This window comes from Arachis duranensis, chromosome 5, assembly GCF_000817695.3.
Source record: "Arachis duranensis cultivar V14167 chromosome 5, aradu.V14167.gnm2.J7QH, whole genome shotgun sequence".
Taxonomy (NCBI): domain Eukaryota; kingdom Viridiplantae; phylum Streptophyta; class Magnoliopsida; order Fabales; family Fabaceae; genus Arachis; species Arachis duranensis.
Window position 1 is genome coordinate 107124465 of NC_029776.3, and position 19397 is coordinate 107143861.

At 34.4% G+C, this 19397-nt stretch overlaps 4 protein-coding genes across 4 annotated transcripts; 2 read left to right on the forward strand and 2 right to left on the reverse strand.

Annotated features, from left to right (window-relative positions):
- Positions 1–6795: 6795 nt before the first annotated feature.
- On the forward strand, positions 6796–8626 carry LOC107491520 (berberine bridge enzyme-like 22). The gene has a single exon (XM_021143676.2). The coding sequence runs from the start codon at positions 6903–6905 to the stop codon at positions 8490–8492; it is 1590 nt and encodes a 529-aa protein (XP_020999335.1). The 5' UTR covers positions 6796–6902; the 3' UTR covers positions 8493–8626.
- A 1220-nt stretch (positions 8627–9846) lies between these two features.
- Positions 9847–12047, reverse strand: LOC107491521 (high mobility group B protein 10). The gene is made up of 6 exons (XM_016112372.3): positions 11766–12047; positions 11452–11530; positions 11045–11207; positions 10902–10949; positions 10311–10666; positions 9847–10087 (listed from the first exon to the last, which is right to left on the reverse strand). Exons 1-6 carry the CDS (start codon positions 11969–11971, stop codon positions 10010–10012), a joined length of 930 nt encoding a protein of 309 aa, XP_015967858.1. The 5' UTR covers positions 11972–12047; the 3' UTR covers positions 9847–10009.
- Positions 12048–12822: 775 nt separating this feature from the next.
- LOC107491519 (photosystem I reaction center subunit V, chloroplastic) lies at positions 12823–13544 on the reverse strand. The gene has a single exon (XM_016112369.3). The coding sequence runs from the start codon at positions 13412–13414 to the stop codon at positions 12920–12922; it is 495 nt and encodes a 164-aa protein (XP_015967855.1). The 5' UTR covers positions 13415–13544; the 3' UTR covers positions 12823–12919.
- Positions 13545–14283: 739 nt separating this feature from the next.
- LOC107491515 (actin-related protein 8) lies at positions 14284–18103 on the forward strand. Its single transcript, XM_016112366.3, has 12 exons — positions 14284–14861; positions 14939–15024; positions 15104–15174; positions 15288–15355; positions 15506–15567; positions 15743–15840; positions 16416–16497; positions 16727–16869; positions 17017–17063; positions 17170–17303; positions 17408–17526; positions 17723–18103. Exons 1-12 carry the CDS (start codon positions 14539–14541, stop codon positions 17798–17800), a joined length of 1311 nt encoding a protein of 436 aa, XP_015967852.1. The 5' UTR covers positions 14284–14538; the 3' UTR covers positions 17801–18103.
- Positions 18104–19397: the final 1294 nt, after the last annotated feature.

Here is a 19397-nt window from a genome sequence, read left to right on the forward strand (position 1 = left end):
ATATTTTATTCTATGCAAAATAATTTAAAAAAATGGCTTAAAAAATGTTAGGAGTACTATAAAAATTTGTAATATTCTAATGAATTAGGTAAATACATGTATGTACTCAAATTTTAAATAAAATACTCTACATAGTCAATAATAATTTAGAAATGAAAGAAAATATTTTATTCCATACAAAATAATTAAAAAATATATTTTATTCTATACAAAATAATTTTAAAAAATGGCTTAAAAGATGTTATGAATACTATAAAAGTTTGTAATATTCTAGTAATTTAGGTAAATACATGATAAAAATATTTAGGTATAATTTAAATAAATTTATTAAAAAATATTCATGAGCTATCAATAATGGGCAGAAGAGTATTGTATAGAATTCGAATTGCTCACCATATCATTTGAAGCAGAGTAATTCGAACTTCCCTTCATACATTAAAAAAAGCTAACAAAATATTTAATTACGAGACTTCTTTAAAATATTTGTGATCTATCAATTCGAATTTCATACAATACTCTTTTGTCTATTTTTAAATTATCATGAATATTTTTTAATAAATTTATTTAAATTATATCATAAAAAATATTTTATTCTATGCAAAATAATTTAAAAAAGGGCTTAAAAGATGTTAGAAGTACTATAAAAATTTGTAATGTCCTAATAACTTAAGACATTAAATAAATACTCCACGTAGTCACTAATAATTTAGAAATTAAAGAAAAAATATTTTTATCATGTATTTACCTAAATCACTAGAATATTACAAACTTTTATAGTACTCATAACATCTTTTAAGCCATTTTTTAAAATTATTTTGTAGAGAATAAAATATATTTTTTAATTATTTTGTATGGAATAAAATATTTTTTTATTTCTAAATTATTATTGACTATGTAGAGTATTTTATTTAAAATTTGAGTACATGCATGTATTTACCTAAGTTATTATAACGTTACAAATTTTTATAGTACTCCTAACATTTTTTAAGCAATTTTTTTTTAAATTGTTTTGCATAGGATAAAATATTTTTTGTAGTATAATTTAAAAAAATTTATTAAAAAATATTCATGAACTATTAAAAATGGACAGAAAAGTATTGTATGAAATTCGAATTGATAGCTCATTAATATTTTAAAGAAGTATCGTAATTAAATATTTTGTTAGCTTTTTTTAACGTATGAAATAAAAATATATATTTTTTTAATTTTTAAATTATTAATTTTTATAATAATTTTTTTAAATAAATTATTAATTTTTTAACAGCATAATTCGAATTATACCATGAATTACTGTGTGTAATTCGAACCAAGCTGGTTCGAATTAGTGTGTACGTGTGTTTGTGTGTAATTCGAACCAAGCTGGTTCGAATTATGTGTGTGCGTGTGTTCGTGTGTAATTCGAACCAAGCTGGTTCGAATTATGTAGAAATGGAATTCGAACCAGCATGGTTCGAATTATATAAAAATATTATTTGGCTTATTGCTGAAACGATTTTCGCTTTGGCGTATTTACGTTATATGATTCTTGACTTGGCTTATTAAGGTTTTTTACCCTTTTTTATTCCCCTTTTTCCCCTGCTCTCAAGTTATTGATTGCAGTTTGCCAAAAAAAGCGCCAAGGGCTAATAAGTAATTAACAAGACAATGGAAACACGGCAGGAGTAATACTAGAGAGACAAAAAAAAAACACACAGAACTTACTTTATTTAGCATTCATTAATTGTCGCGACAATTAATAATTTGTTATCAAACATTTCCAAAATGGAAAATTACTTCGCACAACGTTGCATAGAAGGTTAGTGCACTAAATATAAGTGACATACACAGACCAATGTATGTAAAATATACATGACCTACCAATACTATCATGTCATTAAGCGTGTGCTATGAAGAATTCTTGTGGTCAACTCAGACACTTGTAAAGCAGAAGATAAGGGTGGGGGTAGTGGAACTTTATCTCACCACATTATACTATTGATGGCAATATTTGTTAATGCATTGAATGTTAATACATATACGATATATCATACCAAGTTTTAATTGTATGTGATACGGCCGTTACAAATCCGATGTCATAATTCGACATTATACACCATAACTCGGCACTTTACGTTATAACTCGGCGTTATACGTTACAATCAGACATTATCACTTGTTAAAACCTATTAATTGCTTTTCAATTCAGATGATCAATAGAAACGTAACCGACCTATTTTATCTCACCTATAAAGGTATGATATTTTATCTTCAAAAGGGACATTGAATTCTCAATACTAACTTAAGCTTCGGAGTGCCTTTGCAGGTACACTCCCCCCTGTTTCTTGCTCAAAGCTCTACGCGATTGGACATACTCTTGGAGAAAAGCTCGGATTATCACAAGACCTGAAGGTCGGCACCGAAAGCAATAGCTCGGCGCCGACTCCCAGAGATTGAGCTCTCTCTCCAGGTATCCATACAAGAACAATTGGCGCCCACCGTGGGGCTTCGAAATAAACACGCTTCTTCCTATAGGCCCCATTTCCTTCCAATGACTTCAAACTTACCTGCACCTTTGTAAACAAAGGTCATATAGTAAATCATTAAGGTCCGAAAAAGGCCGATCTATATCTGTTTTTTGGATTATTATCTGTCATCTCTCTATTTTTCAATTCATCTCTGGTTTATCTATTTGTCGATTTATATCTGTTTTGCCGATCTATATCTATTTTTCTTATCTATATCTGCTTTTTCGATCATTATCTATCATTTCTGTATTTTTCAAATCATCTGATATATTTATTTGCCGATCTACATCTGCTTTTTAGATCAATATCTGTCATCTTTATTTTTCAATTCATCTATGTTATATATATATTTGCCGATCTATATCTGTTTTTCCGATCTATATTTGTTTTTTCGATCATTATCTGTCATCTCTCTATTTTTCAATTCATCTTTGGTATATCTATTTGCCTATCTATATCTGTTTTTCCGATCTATATCTATTTTTTCGATCATTATCTGTCATCACTAATTTTTCAATTCATCTCTTTATCTATTTGCCGATCTATATCTGTTTTGCCGATCTATATCTATTTTTCTGATCTATATCTGCTTTTTCGATCATTATCTATCATTTCTGTATTTTTCAAATCATCTGATATATTTATTTGCCGATCTATATCTGCTTTTCCGATCAATATCTGTCATCTTTATTTTTCAAATCATCTCTAGTATATCTATTTGTCGATCTATATCTATTTTTCCAATCTATATCTGTTTTTTTTCGATCATTATCTGTCATCTCTCTATTTTTCAATTCATCTCTGGTATATCTGTTTTGCCGATCTATATCTATTTTGCCGATTTATATCTATTTTTCGATCTATATCTACTTTTTCGATCATTATCTGTCATCTCTGTATTTTTCAAATCATCTGATATATTTATTTGCCGATCTATATCTGCTTTTTCGATCAATATCTGCCATCTTTATTTTTCAATTCATCTATGATATATCTATTTGCCGATCTATATCTGCTTTTCTGATCTATATCTGCTTTTCCGATCTATATCTATTTTGTCGATTTATATCTGTTTTGTCGATCTTTATCTGTTTTTCCGATCTATATCTGTTTTCTGATCTATATCTGTAATCTCTATTTTCTAATTTATATCAGTCATCTCTATTTGCCGATTTATATCAGTCATCTCTATTTTTCAATTTATATATCAGTCATCTCCATTTGCCGATCTATATCTATTGTCCGATTTATATCAATCATCTCTAATTCCTGATTTATATCAAAAATCTCTATTTGCGATCTATAACAGTCACTCTATTTTCTGATTTATATCAATCATCTGTATATTCCGATTTATATCTGTTATTCCTATTTGTCAACTTATGTTATATCTATTGTCCGATTTATATCAATCATCTCTAATTGCCTATTTATATCAAAAATCTCTATTTGCCTATCTATAACAGTCACTCTGTTATTCGATTTATATTAGTCATCTATATTTTCCGATTTATATCAATCATCTCTATTTTCCGATTTATATCTGTTATCCTTATTTGCCCATTTATATCTGTTATATCTATTTGTTGATCTATATCTGTTTTTCTAATATATATCTGTCATCTCTATTTTTTAACTTATATCTGTTATCTCTATTTTTTATCTATCGTCGCTATTTTTCAATTTGTATCTGATACACCTGTTTGCCGATCTATATCTGTTATCTCTATTTTTTCTGATCTACATGTCATCTCTATTTTTCAATTTAAATTCGTTATCCCTATTTGCCGATCTATATCTATTATCTGGTTTTCTTATCTATATGTCATCTCTACTTTTCGATTTATATCTATTATCTGTATTTGCCAATCTTTATCAGCTATCTCTAGTTGCCCATTTATATCTGATCTCTCTATTTGCCGATCTATATCTGATTTTCTGATCTACATCTCTTATATCTATTTGCCAATTTATATCTGATCTCTCTATTTGCTGATCTATATCTGATTTTCCGATCTACATCTGTTATATCTATTTGCCGATCTATTTATGTCATCTCTACTTTTTGATTTATATCTGTTATCTCTATTTGCCGATCTTTAACAGTTATCTCTAATTGTCAATTTATATCTGATATTTCTGTTTGCCAAATTATATCTGATATCTCTATTTACCGATCTAAATCTGATTTTTTTATCTATATCTGTTATATCTATTTACCGATCTATATCTGTCATCTCTATTTGCCAATCTATATCTGTTATATCTATTTTTCGATCCATATCTATCATCTCTATTTGCAGATCTATATCTATTATCTCTATTTGCCGATCTATATCTGTCATCGCTATTTTCCGACCTATATCTGTTATCCCTATTCGCTGACCTATTTTTCTATTTTCAAATCTATATCTATTATCTTTGTTTTCAGATTTATATTAATAATTATCCAAGCTGTATCAATCATTATTGTCTCTATATCAATCATTATCACTCTTTGTCAAATCTATATCAACTATCATCAGATCTATATCAACTATCTTCCGAACTATGACTATCAACGATCTTCAATCAATTATCCATTCGCGATAAATCTTCAATTCAAAGTCGCATCGTTTACACATGCGCAATCAAACACAATCTTCAATCAATTATCCATTCGTGATAATTCTTCAATTCAAAGTCGCATCGTTTACACATGCGCAATCAACACCATCTTCGATCAATTATCTATTCGTGATAATTCTTCAATTCAAAATCGCATCGTTTACACATGCGCAATCAAACACAATCTTCAATCAATTATCCATTCGTGATAATTCTTCAGTTCAAAGTCGCATCGTTTACACATGCGCAATCAAACTCAGTCTTCAATTCCGAACTATGACTATAAACAGTCAACAAACTCAATCACATATCATACAAGTAAAAATACTTATCCATTGGCGACAACCCTTCAATTCAAAGTCGCATCGTTTACACATGCGCAATCAAACTCAATCAAATCACCCAACAACAGTGAGCTAACTCAATATTCTCGCCCAACCAATTCACTTTTATCAACATCGTCTCAGCAACTATTCAAATTAACTACTAGGTTCCATGAAAAAACCTAACCGTTGCATCTATTAAAATCAACGTTTCCAAATTTTATTGGAAAAATCAAACGCACAATCAATGACAAGACTACTACACTTTCCAATGCACCTTAACTTCAAACTACGTCTGAAAATTCAAATTATTCATTATTTTAATAAAGTAAGTTGACATGGGGGCTCCATACCTATAACTCAAATCGCCGAGTTATAACTAAAAAAAAAAAAAAAAGCTCAACCTGTTTTATCAAAATATAGCCAGGCTAAGCTTGGGGGCTATGATACGGCCGTTACAAATCCGATGTCATAATTCGACATTATGCACCATAACTCGGCACTTTACGTTATAACTCGGCGTTATACGTTACAATCAGACATTATCACTTGTTAAAACCTATTAATTGCTCTTCAATTCAGATGATCAATAGAAACGTAACCGACCTATTTTATCTCACCTATCAAGGTATGATATTTTATCTTCAAAAGGGACATTGAATTCTCAATACTAACTTAAGCTTCGGAGTGCCTTTGCAGGTACACTCCCCCCTGTTTCTTGCTCAAAGCTCTACGCGATTAGACATACTCTTGGAGAAAAGCTCGGATTATCACAAGACCTGAAGGTCGGCACCGAAAGCAATAGCTCGGCGCCGACTCCCAGAGATTGAGCTCTCTCCGCAGGTATCCATACAAGAACAGTATGTAAACTTAAATCAAAGTTAAAACACTAGATACGTGAAGTATTTCCAACTCTCGATGCACTTCAAATCATCATACATGAAAAACCACTCTGATATTGTACTAAGAATATATATATATATATATTGAATTGTTGATTAGATTATACATAATAATTATGTGGGAACGGGCACTAACACCACATGTATATATAAGATTCTGTTTAAATTTTATGATTTTCTCAGAATTTCTTTTCAAAGACTATAAATAAAAAACATAATATCCGTTTAAAGTATTCTAAAGATCCAAATATGCCGGTCATTTTTTTAATTAAAAAATATATGGATTGAATTATTTGTGAAAAAACTAAAGAGACTACTATGTGTTCCAGCTTTGGAGAGAAAGATTGGAGTTATTGCATTGAGACGTGGGCGGCTCCACAAAAGAAGCTGAAACGCGCATGTCACCGCGATTCATAGTTGACCCTCCAAAGAATACACACACATGCTAAAATAACATGAAAATTCTACCTAGCTACTTACGTGCAGCTGAGCATCTCTCACTCTATATATAGATAGATATATGGCGAGGATTCCATCATTGACAACAGAAAATAACAAAGCTAGAGATGATGGCTTATTATGTGATTGTGTTTCTTGCATTGATCTCGTATGCAGGCTCCGTTGAGGAGCAGAGTGTAAGTTTCAAGAATTGCATGAAGAGCAGTGCTGGAGCTGCTACTTCCATTGAAACAATAGCCCTCACCTCATCATCCTCACAGTATCAACAAGCCTTGCAAGCATTCGAACAGAATCCAAGATGGGTGAATTCCTCATCAGCCTCAACCTCACCCACTACGCCTCTTGTCATTCTCACGCCTCTCACTGCTTCTCACATTCAAGCTGCCATTCTCTGCACCAAGAAGCTCGGCATGCAGATCAGAGTCAGAAGTGGCGGCCACGACTACGAAGGCCTTTCCTTTCTCTCTTATTCCAAGGCCCCATTTGTGATGCTTGACCTCAACAAGCTCCGCTCCATCGACATCAACCTTGCCGACGAGACAGCCTGGGTTCAAGCTGGGGCTACACTCGGTGAACTCTACTACAAGATCTCCAAAGCAAGTGCACTCCATGGATTCCCTGCAGGAATATGTCCAAGCATTGGACTGGGAGGCCACATCAGTGGTGGAGGATTTGGCACCATGCTCAGGAAGTTTGGAACTGCAGCAGATAATGTTGTCGATGCCACCATCATCGATGCAAATGGCAAAATTCTTGACAGAAAATCAATGGGAGAAGACCTCTTCTGGGCCATCAGAGGAGGCGGTGGAAACAACTTCGGAGTGGTTCTTTCATGGAAGATCAAGCTGGTCCGAGTTCCTCCTGTTGTGACGGCATTCAACGTCCAAAGAACGGTGGCGGAAGGAGCAACAAAGCTCATTCTCAAGTGGCAAACCATAGCAGATAAGCTGCCTAAGGATCTTTTCATCAGGGTGGTTGCGCAGAACACCGGCGCCAATTCAGCAACAGTGCAAGTATTATTCAACTCTTTCTTCCTGGGAGGAATAGACAGATTGATGCCGATAATGAAGCAGAGCTTCCCTGAGTTAGGGTTGCAGGCCAAGGACTGCACTGAAATGACATGGATCCAATCTGCTCTGTTCTTTGGTGGACACAGCAAAGACGACGCTCCGGAGGCGTTGCTGGACCGAGTGACGACATTCAAGAGCTCATTCAAGGCCAAATCCGACTACGTAAGGAAGCCTATACCGGAGGCAGGGCTTGAAGGCATCTGGAAGTTGCTTTTGAAAGAAGATGTGCAGGCAATGCTTATAATGGAGCCCTATGGCGGAAGGATGAGTGAGATCCCAGAATCTGAAATCGCATTTCCTCACAGGAAAGGGAATCTCTACAACATACAGTACTTGGTGAAGTGGGATGTGAATACCGCGGAGGCATCCAGCAGGCATGTGAGGTGGATGAAAAGTCTTTACAGTTATATGACTCCTTATGTTTCCAACTCTCCAAGGGCCACCTATGTCAACTACAGAGATCTTGATATTGGCACTAACAAACGTCATAACACCAGCTTCGCGGAAGCAAGTGTTTGGGGGATCAAGTACTTCAAGGCCAACTTCATCAGATTGTCGCAGATTAAGAAAAAGGTTGACCCACACAACTTTTTCAGGAACGAACAGAGCATTCCTCTCTTTAGCTGAATTCAATTCTTACTTTTCATTTCATTATTATTTATTATGTATGCTTGTTTGTAATAAGTAACTCCAACCATCAGGCATTATTTGTTGAGTAAATGCCCAAAATGGTCCTTGAATTTCAAATCTTATTCAATTTAGTCATCGATTTTTAAAATGATCAATTAAATCCATGAAATTCGAAAAAGTGCATTTCTTTTAGTTCCTTGCAAAAGTTTCTTCTAAACGTTGATGATGTGGCATTCCAGCATTATGCTGATGTGTACCAAACTTGAATTTGATTCAAATTGGTATCTGAAATCGCTTAATAATAGTTAAATTAGTCCATTTTCAATTGTAAAACCCTAATCCCCAAATTATTATCTTCTTTTCTTTGATTGTCTTCTTCTCTTCTTCATCCTCTCTGCTATCTTCCAGTTCATATTCATTCTGAACTATAAGATCAGTACACTTACCTAAAAACTATTTTGATTACAAGTTAATGCGGTTGGATTAATTTTAAATTCAACACAGATTTAAATTATATGTATTCGCCCATTAAGCTAAAATATATTTTCCACTTTTAATAAGGTAATCATTATCATCATCTTCAAGATCTTAACATCACTTTCTAAATTTGTCATTTTTCAATTGAACTCATGTAAAATTTTTTGTGAAATGGGTGTTGCACAAACAGGTTCTTCACCTCCATCAACCCAACAGAAAAAATTACAATAAATTCCATACTACAAAGTAAAAAACGCAGGTGAATCGAAACTCAAAGTGAAACTATCTTAACATTTTCTTTAGAGCCATAACATTACCTCATAGTTTGGACAACCATAAAATAATCTACCAGAATTCTCTGTCGTTGTTGAATACTTCATCACCATCCGAAGTCTGCAATTACAGAAAACGGCATTCTTACCTTCCCTGTTGCACATTCCTTTGCTGTCATAAGGTCTCCCTACAGAGTTGTTCCTACTTGAGCTACTTTAGCTTCTCTCCCCACCACCCATCATCACTCATGCAAACGAGAAAAGAAGATAAACTGAAAGATAGTGGAGAGGTCGAAGAAAAGAAGACAATAATTTGGGAATTAGGGTTTTATAATTGAAAATAGACTAATTTGGATATTATTAAGCAATTTCAGGTACCAATTTGAATCAAATTCAAATTTGGTACATATCAGTATACAGTCGGAATGCCACATCATCAACATTTAGATGATATTTCTATAAGAGACTAACGGAGATGCACTTTTTCGAATTTCAGGGATTTAATTGGTCATTTTAAAAAGTCGATGACTAAATTGAATAGCGATTTGAAATTTTGGGGACCATTTTGGACATTTACTCATTATTTCTTTTTCAAAATTAGCTGCTATAAAAGATCTTAAATTTCATATATTCTACATTACACCAAGGCTATTAATTAGCCATCAGTTTTCCATGGGGTATTTCTAACTACAATGTTAAAGAAAACTAAACTATAGAAAGGGATAAAAGCACATTCGTAGTAAGAGAATTTGTCTATTGAGTAGTTCAATTATTGGACGACTTGTGCTCCAACAATTCAGTCTTGTATCTTTCCTTATCTCTCAGCCCTTTCTCCTGATAAACCTGCATGACATTTTACAAAAAGTCATATGAGAAAGTCTTGGTGATAATTGCAACTTCTAGCTTCGACACATTTCTTGAGATTAGAATGTTTATTCCACAAAACACACATGCTTATAGGCGAACATTACAGTACTACTTTCAATTCACAAACTTTCACAGAAGTATATGTATAAAAATTTCAAGCACCAAGCCTTTATCCAAATGCAAAACTGAGCATCAGTACCTGTCTTTCTGCTTCTGTTAGATTGTTCCATAGAAACCCAATCCTCTTACTAATCGCTCTCTCTTCACCATGGAATAAGGGCCTCAACCTGGCATAATTCTCAGCAAAGAAGAAATTGTAGCCACTCTTGTTTGACTTCGGCCGAGATGGATCGCCTAATGCCAATCTAGATTTCTTTCGATTCCGTGAACCATGGACACCAACAGTATTAGAACTCTGGGACAAACTGATGGGAACATGGTATAGAATACCTTTCACCTGTTCAGAACCCAGATTCACTGTAACTATATAACCACCATCAAACTTCCCATCAATTGTTCCAGGCACCACAGAACCAAGCTGCTGTGTTTTACCGGCTGCATATAAGAAAGACAATGCTTAGCGGTTATCACATATTCAAAGTATATTGCCTAGTAGGAAGACACAGACTCTACTCTACATCCACCACTGCTGTTATTCCAAGAAGCATGAGAAGTGAGCAAAAGCAGACAGAGATACAAGTGTGCATATGAAGCAACCAAAGCAGCAAACAAATCAGATCTAAATGCTCCATTCACTAATCCTGAACATGCAAAGCATTCAAAGCAGTACCTTCACCAAAGGGTGTGGAGCTATCAACGAGACTCCTATTTGCAGGATCTGGATATACCGTATAAGAAATAACTTATGCGTCAAAAAAGGAAAAGATCACAAGCATAATTAGATGGGGGAAAGAGAGAACTTTTTTTTTTCACCAGGTGTTGAGGAAGGAGGGACTTGTTTCCGAAAGTAATACGCTTGCTCAAAGTGATAAAGCAAAGATAGATAGTATCTGCGCACCATAAATGATGCGCTTGTAATAGTCTCTCGAAACTTGAAGCCCACAATCACATCCTTCCATTTGCGTTCTACAATTACCTACATGTACTTCAGAAAAAAACTTAGGAGGAATTACTTTAGAAAAGTCTTACAAAAGGGAGAAATGAGAAATCAATATAAAAAAGATTTCAAGATACTGAGCAGAATCATAAATAAATTGCAATCATAAAATCTTTGCCATCAGCAGAAAAGATCCGGTGAAAACATGGAAGTCATTTACCGTGACATTAAAGGAACTCTGAATTTTAGCAATTAGCAGAGAATAGAGATATCAAATGCATACCTTTTCAATACCACCACGAGATGTTACTTCCACGAAAAGGCGATATAGATCTAGTGGCCTTCCTCCTATGGTGGGAACCCTAAACCAACAAAAAGGGGGGAAATTTGTCAATTTCGTCTAACTAATTTTTGCCATCATGTACACTACTGCACTTTCATTGCATAATCCAACTCCATTATCATGTTTTAAATTTGGCTACCACGGGCAATTTTTCTCTCAGGGCACACCAGAAAACAATCAAAGATGACAAATTTCCATAAACTTAAAATAGAAAGAGAAAAATTAGAAACAAAAAGGAAAAAAGGAAGACGTACTTAAATTTAGTGCCGAATGATTTATGAAAAGATTCAAGCTTATCCCAAAAGAGGTTGGAATCACGGGCAAGGTCGTCGTACAAAGCTGTTGGTGTTGGATAAGCTTTGGTGGCTGCGTCGGAGGATTTCTCATTTCCGTTTGGTGTGTCTCTCTCACTCTCTTGCTGGCACCAATCGGTGGAACCTTGAGCTGAACTAGTTGTCATTTTTTTGTCTTCGCTAAAATAACTAAAAGTAAAAACACCCTATTTCATAGATTGCTTTAGCTTACTCTACAAACCTTAAGTACTATATATTATATTTTTCATATAATATACCGCATGTCATTCTAACTTATTGATATTTTGATATCAAGCGTATTCTTGTCAATTACAGTGCATATAAAAACGTTCTTATATTTTAATAATTTATAATTGGGTTTTCATATTTTTAAAAAAATTGTAATTATTTTTTTTTGGTAAAAAAAGTAAATATTTTAGGTGTATTCTTGTAGAAACGTAATTGAAAATAATTATAAACCGTAAAGTTTAAGAACCTGAATAGTAGTAGTGTGCAAGCTTTTGATCTTAATTGAATTTGATACCAATTTAGTGGTAGGGGTGGAAAACGATTGTACTAATATGCAGAACAACCATTAAAGACTAAGTGCCAATTAAGTGCCTTTTCTTTTTGTTACGAACCTGAAAGCAGTTTCAGAAAGGAAAAAAATGGCATTCTGAAGGGCAAATTAGGGAACTTAGTTAAGATTGGCCAATAGAATTATTTGATTCCCTTTATTAAGAATAAAAGACATAACAGAATAAATTTTATTTGTAAACCTCCGTAAATGGAAATATATGAATCGAATATATAACCATGATCAATAAAACAAAAGACCATGATTACACTAACGCTAAGCTAGGGTGAATATCTGCTTAAGGCGTATAATGTAGTCTTGTCTTTGTAGGTTTTGCAAATTGAGCAGCGAATCTGCTTGAACGATATGGAGCCACAAACGCACACGTGCATGAATGAATTGATGGTGCGTGGAATAGTAGTTATACATGGGAAAGCAAGGTAAATAAGGTAGCAGTTGATAATGAAGAAGTAGAAAAGATATACATAGATGAGTAGCAGATCAGAGAGAATATAAATAAGAAATGGATGTATTTGACTCATTGAGGAAAGAAACTAGGATCATAGCCATTGCTGGAGGTGGCCAAGATGTAGTAAGCAACGATGTGGCCGAGGGATCCCCAAGCCAATACATCAACAAGGTTGAATCCCACAGGATCGTTGGATTTGAGGATGCTGACGTACTCCTTGGCACGCGAGTCACCAGCCTCGAAGTGCGTGATCCCGTTCTGCTCCGGCAATCCTTGCTTGGCCACGTTCTCCCTCTGGAAGTTGAAGAACACGAACCTCCCCAAGAACAGCGACAGCCCAGTGCTCAGGCTTATCACCAGAGCTGGGCTCAGCTCAGCTCTCACGCCGCCACGTGGAGGAACCACCCTTCTCACGCCGCTGCTGCTTGACAAGCTCCTTCTAATTGTGAGCTGCCTCAGACCCTGGAAGCACACGCTTGATGGCTTCTGGTGGATGGTGGGCGATGATAATAAGGCACGATGATGGGTACTTGATATCATCATGGATGATGCTGAGGCTGCCATTTTCTGCTTGCTTTGCTTTCGCCTTTCTCAGAGTTGATGATATAGAGTGGTTGTGGAAGCCAAAGATAAAGATAGATGCTTTCTCATTCTCCACCATGGAATCCGGATTTGCCTATGACTTGCCTTACTTCTATTGGCTCATTTTGGATCACATCTTCTTCCTTTTACATCTCATTATTTACAAAACAATTATTCACTCAATAACTTCTTCTATGGATAAATTAGAATTTAATTTTGATTTACATTCAGTTTTTTATATAATTAATATAAAAAATAATTATTTTTAATAATATAATATTATGTAATTAAATATACATATAAAAATATTTTATATTAACAATATATTAAAATTAAATTTTAAAATAAATACATATTTAGATTGAAAAGGTGTTGGTATAGCAGCATTTATGACTGGGGAGTGCATATTAATATTAGTTGGTGAACATATACATTTATGGAATGAAAGCGGTGCGCGTCAATCTTTGTTGGCCAATTCATCCAAATAATTTGAATCTAAATGAAAAATCTTGGATTGTGTGAATTTCCTTTATTTTATTATTACTACTGAAGTTAGAAGCTTTCGGACTCAGCAAATTAAAAATCCTCAACAGACAAATTTCAATATGAATCGTCTCCTTATTTTTTATATTTTAATATATATTATATATTGATAAGTAATTTTGCTATATACGTAATTGAAAATTGATATAGAATAAGTTAAAATTTACTACCAAAAGTCAATTGCTGACAAACTCTTTCAAAAACTCGAATATAAAATAAATAAATGAATCCACAAGAAGTCAACAAGTGAACAGATGTCATTTTAAAAATCAATAGATAGAGAAACAGTAAATGAAGAGGGTAAAAAGGTAACGAATGAATGGAGCGTGATAATTAGCGATGCAAGTATTGGAAAAGTAGAATTAGCAGTGGTTCTAGATAGATCCATTAACCAACTAGGAAGCAAAGTGGGAGTTCCCAGTTCCCACGGTCTCATCAGTCAACAGTGAGCAGCGATTTGATTAGTAATTAATTAATTAAATGAAAATGAAGAGGATGAAATAGAATATGAGGAGGTGTGATTATCTTGCTGTAACAGCAACAACTGCAATCGAGAGAGGGGCATGTCGATGGTGCTGAGGAGGGTGTGGGAACTGGTGTCAAGCACGTCGAGAGGGAACGTGGATGGGAGCGCAGCAGAGGCGTGTTCCCGATCCGATTTGGGAGAGCTGGAGCAGCTGCCGGGAGACATATTGTTGCAAATCCTGAGGGAGTTGGGGCCCAAGGATGCAGCCAAGATGAGCTGCGTATGCAAGGCTCTCAGATGCCTCGTTTTCGACAATCGTTTGTGGGTTCACTTCCTTCAGACCCATCACCCCGACCCTTCTTCCGACTCTCTCTTCTTTGCTGAGGCCACCTTGAGCTATGGCTACCCTCTCCCTCTTCCGTCAGTATTATTCCACTTTCATTCTTTCAATTTTCATTCCTTCTTTCCTGCTTTCTCATTCTTCAATTCAATTACAGACCCTTCCATGCCCGCACCCCCCAGCTCTCCTTCAAGCATATTTATGGCCAACGAGCACGCATTCCTGGTTCCGTTATCATTGATGGTTAGTCTTCCCCTCCACAACTTGCCTCTCTCATCTCACCTTCTCACTTTTCTTAATTCCAATCTCCATTATTCTCTAGGCGGTTCTGGCTATTGCAAATTCGGTTGGAGCAAATATGCCTGTCCATCCGGCCGATCAGCAACGTTTTTGGTAATCATTTTGTTCGATCTGTTTCATTAGCCTACGAAATATTCATGCAAATCATACCAGCTCATTTATGCGGAGTCCCCCTTTCCCTCCTTTCTCATGTTTTTGAGATGCAGGAATTCGGTAACATCGAGTCTCCAATGTATACTAGACTACGACATTTTTTTGCAACTATATATAACAGGTATACACATTCTGATAATCAATTGCACATGAGTTAAGGGCACTGGGCTATTCTTTTGCAATCATTGCTTAATCTTGGGGCTAGAGAAATATTGTTACTTTGGTTTCATGTGTTATATTATATATTGCTTTCTTTCTCTGCACTCTGCAGGATGCAGGTGAAACCAAATACACAACCTGTTATTGTTTCCGTACCAATATGTCATTATGATGGTCAGTTACATTTTATGACTTACATTCGCTAGTGATTTTAAAAAGAAAAAAATAAACACAAAAGAGTGCACTGACTTCTATAATGTAATATAACTTATATAACTTCGTAGAAATTTTTTTTTTCTAAATACATGATTCTCCAACTGTATAATGTTAATCTGTTCCCTCATTCTAGATACTGAATCAGCTAAAGCATCAAGACGGCAGCTTAAAGAAGCAATATATTCTGCCCTGTTTGACATGAATGTTCCCGCTGTTTGTGCTGTCAACCAGGTAAATGAAAATAAAAGACCCTAGATAAGGTCCAGTTACAACTTACTGTAATTGTGGGATCACGTTCGAATATGCTTGCACGTGAGTTATGAGTATGATATCCCTTTTCTGTAACCTCTTTCATGGTTTATATGTAACTGTGTTTGTTCTCTCAAGATCTCACGTATATCACTAATGTCCAGCTATCCCCAAAGCCTAAATTTTGAATTGTATACTCGTCGATAATTTTTATATCTAAATGGCCTCTCATGCAAGAGCCCTTTGGGCTTGAAATGTAAACAATGCATGGGCACGGGCACGGGCACATGCCTAAATTCAAGCTGGTTCTTCAGTTGAAGTTTAGAAGGTGAGAGTGGTAGAATTCATGCTCAAGCACAATAGAATTATTACTCTTAGATTGTTCAGTCTGAGGCTCTAGACTTAGAGGCAAAAACCTTGTTTACAACTAATCAATTATCATTATGCATAATATGAATATAGTCGTCCACGGATTTTTGCGAAATATAGCATTGTTTCTTCTGATTATTGTCAATGTTATTTCCATATTTACTTATTTTCTATTTTGTAAAATGTAGGCAACTCTAGCTCTGTTTGCTGCAAAACGTACTTCTGGAATAGCTGTTAATATAGGGTTTCAAGTCACATCTGTAGTTCCAAGTATGCTCTAGTTTTCTTCTTGCTCTTTCTATTTTCTCTCAATAGAATTCGCAATTTTTGCTTTTCTTGTGTGATTTACCACCAGTTGTTATCCAAGTTGGGAACAGTTATACTCAATGCTAAACATCTCTCTTTCAATGTACAATATTTTTTGACTTTGTATGGCAGAACCCAATGACTTTTCTTCTTCTTCATTGGTGTGACTCTGGCCTTTATTGTCTTTCTGCAGTTTTTAATGGTAAAGTGATGCGCAGTGTGGGCGTGGAAGTTGTGGGACTGGGAGCACTAAAACTTACAGGATTTCTGAGGGAGAAGATGCAACTCAACAACCTAAATTTTCAGTCTTTATACACTGTCCGCACATTGAAAGAGGTACGCGTATTGTGCTTCATATATATTTTTTTTAATTATTGTTGAATGGCGATGGGAGTGTTTGGCATTGAGTTTTTAGATCTATTTTTTCTCCTTAAAATTCTTCTCACTGAAGTTGTTGGGTGTTTGTTGGTTACCGGGCAACAGAAGCTGTGCTATGTTGCTCTTGTATTCCAGCCTCATCTTGCTGGAGTGTAAGTTCTTATAATGCTTTACCTGTATTTTGCTGGCCTTTTTCCTAATGCTTTCCATGAATTACCATGGGTTTATGGTGAGCGTAAGTTGTGCTTGTTGGAATAGGCAAGCAATGGGTTTGCACCAGGCCATAGCTCTTTGCATGGAGCATTGCCATTCTGTGGAATTAGCAGGTGACAGTGATTGGTACAAGACTGTAGTTTTATCAGGGGGTTCTGCATGCCTACCAGGTTTGGCAGGTAATATCCTTTTTCTCTTTGCTGAGATGAAATTTACTGCTATCTGGTACATTGTCCGACTTCTAAGTTCTAATGGAGTTCTGATTGGCATGGTTCTTATGCAGAAAGGTTAGAGAAGGAACTAAAGGCCTTACTTCCTCCCTACATATTCAATGGAACCAGAGTCATACCTCCTCCATATGGTGCCGATACTCCTTGGTTTGGAGCAAAGATCATTGGCAATGTAAGATTTCCACTACCTTGCAGATAGATATTCAAATTTAGCATGTTGCCGAGGTCATTTTATTTCATGATCAATTTCAGCTGAATTTTTGAATTTTCTTTATAGATTTCTTTGATTTTAATATTTGTTTGATAGTTTCATTTTGAGAAATCAGTGTGACGTGGCTGACTGTATTCTTGATTGGCATATAATGCAGCTGAGCACATTTCCTGGCCCATGGTGTGTGACAAAGAAACAGTTCCGACAGAAGCCGAGACTCAACCTCATTTGGTGATTCACCGGTCTCATCTAAATCTTTTTCTGAATGTAAATTATTCATCCTCCTCCTGCACAACAGCAGGAGTGAATTATATAGCAGGATTTCTTGTATGCGTAAATAATGTGACTTCTTTCTTTACAAAAGTATAGATGGTAAATGGGCTGATTTATGTACACAACAATAATAGGATAAAAAATTATTCTTATATTGCAACTTGCGACGAAGCTATAAATAAAATTGCAGTCAACAAAATGAAGGATTCGATGTATCACAAACGATGTTATGGTAGTGAAATACATTGTTATGATTTTTCGGCTACCACCAAGGTCTTTAGTCATTTGAATGGACGGGTTTACCATTTCGTCTGTGTGTAATAGTGTGTAGCTTTTAAATATAATCTATTGTGTTTTTCTGTACATGAAACTTGGTGTTATTATTCTACTACCCTCTTAATATTATCCTTAAGATTTTTTTTTTGTTTTTTCATAGTACTTTTTAGTTTGGCAGACAAAAATTAATTTGTTACCGATCTACGTCACACTTACTGATATTTATTTAAACGGATGAGTAAGGTGACCACTCGATTAATCTAAATTGATTTATTTTCTTTAAGAGTTAAAAGATGATGTTCAATGAATAAAAAGAGAGAGCTAGGTTGATTAATTATATTTTTTAAAAAATGGACAAATATATATAAAAAATATATATAAAAATTCAGATACAAAATACAATTCTCGAATTATTTAATGAGTCATATTTACACATGAATCCTATGTTCGGGTAGTGACATCTACCACTCTATTAATAAGAGTATGTCTTCGTTAGCAAAAGTGTATACAGTGTAATGATTTTGCCTAATCTGACATTGTTTTCATGAGTGATGTAACTCTTTTTATATTAATCATAATAATAATAAAATTTAATTATTTTATTAGTTTTTATAGTTTCATAAATTTATAATTAAATTTTTATATTTTTTTTCTTTCAATTAGATCTATATACTACTTTTAATTTTGTAATTAGATCATTTTCATGTCAAAAAGTTAAAATTAGTGAAATATCTCTAAAGTTCAATTTGCAAAAAGATATTCAATTTGCGAAGAGATATTTTATTAGTTCTAACATTTTTTAGATTGATAAAGACCTAATTGTAAAATTAAAAATCATGTAAAGATCCAATTAAAAAAGGAAAAAACAGTTAAAAACTTAATTATAAATTTAGTGAACCTATGAAGATCAACATAATAATTAAACCTAATAATAATAAAAAAGCAACAAATAGTTTGGTCTTTTAGCATTTTTGATTAACAGATGCTGATAAAAATTTCTCAATTTCATACCTTCACAATGCAATGTCTTAGCGAAAGAAAAAAAAGTATAAACTTTTCATTTCATGTTGCAATAATTAGAAAACCGTAACTATTTTAAAAATTACGGAGGGCAACAGCCTATACATGTCTCCTAAATCCGTGACTGATCATTAACATTTCTGGGTTTCACAATAACACCCTAATAATAAAAGTTGAGATCATGATTCTCTGAAATTAACTATAGAACCAAAAGAAAATGCAGTTTTCCTTCCTAAGATGTTAAGTATGTTGCGCACTGCGCA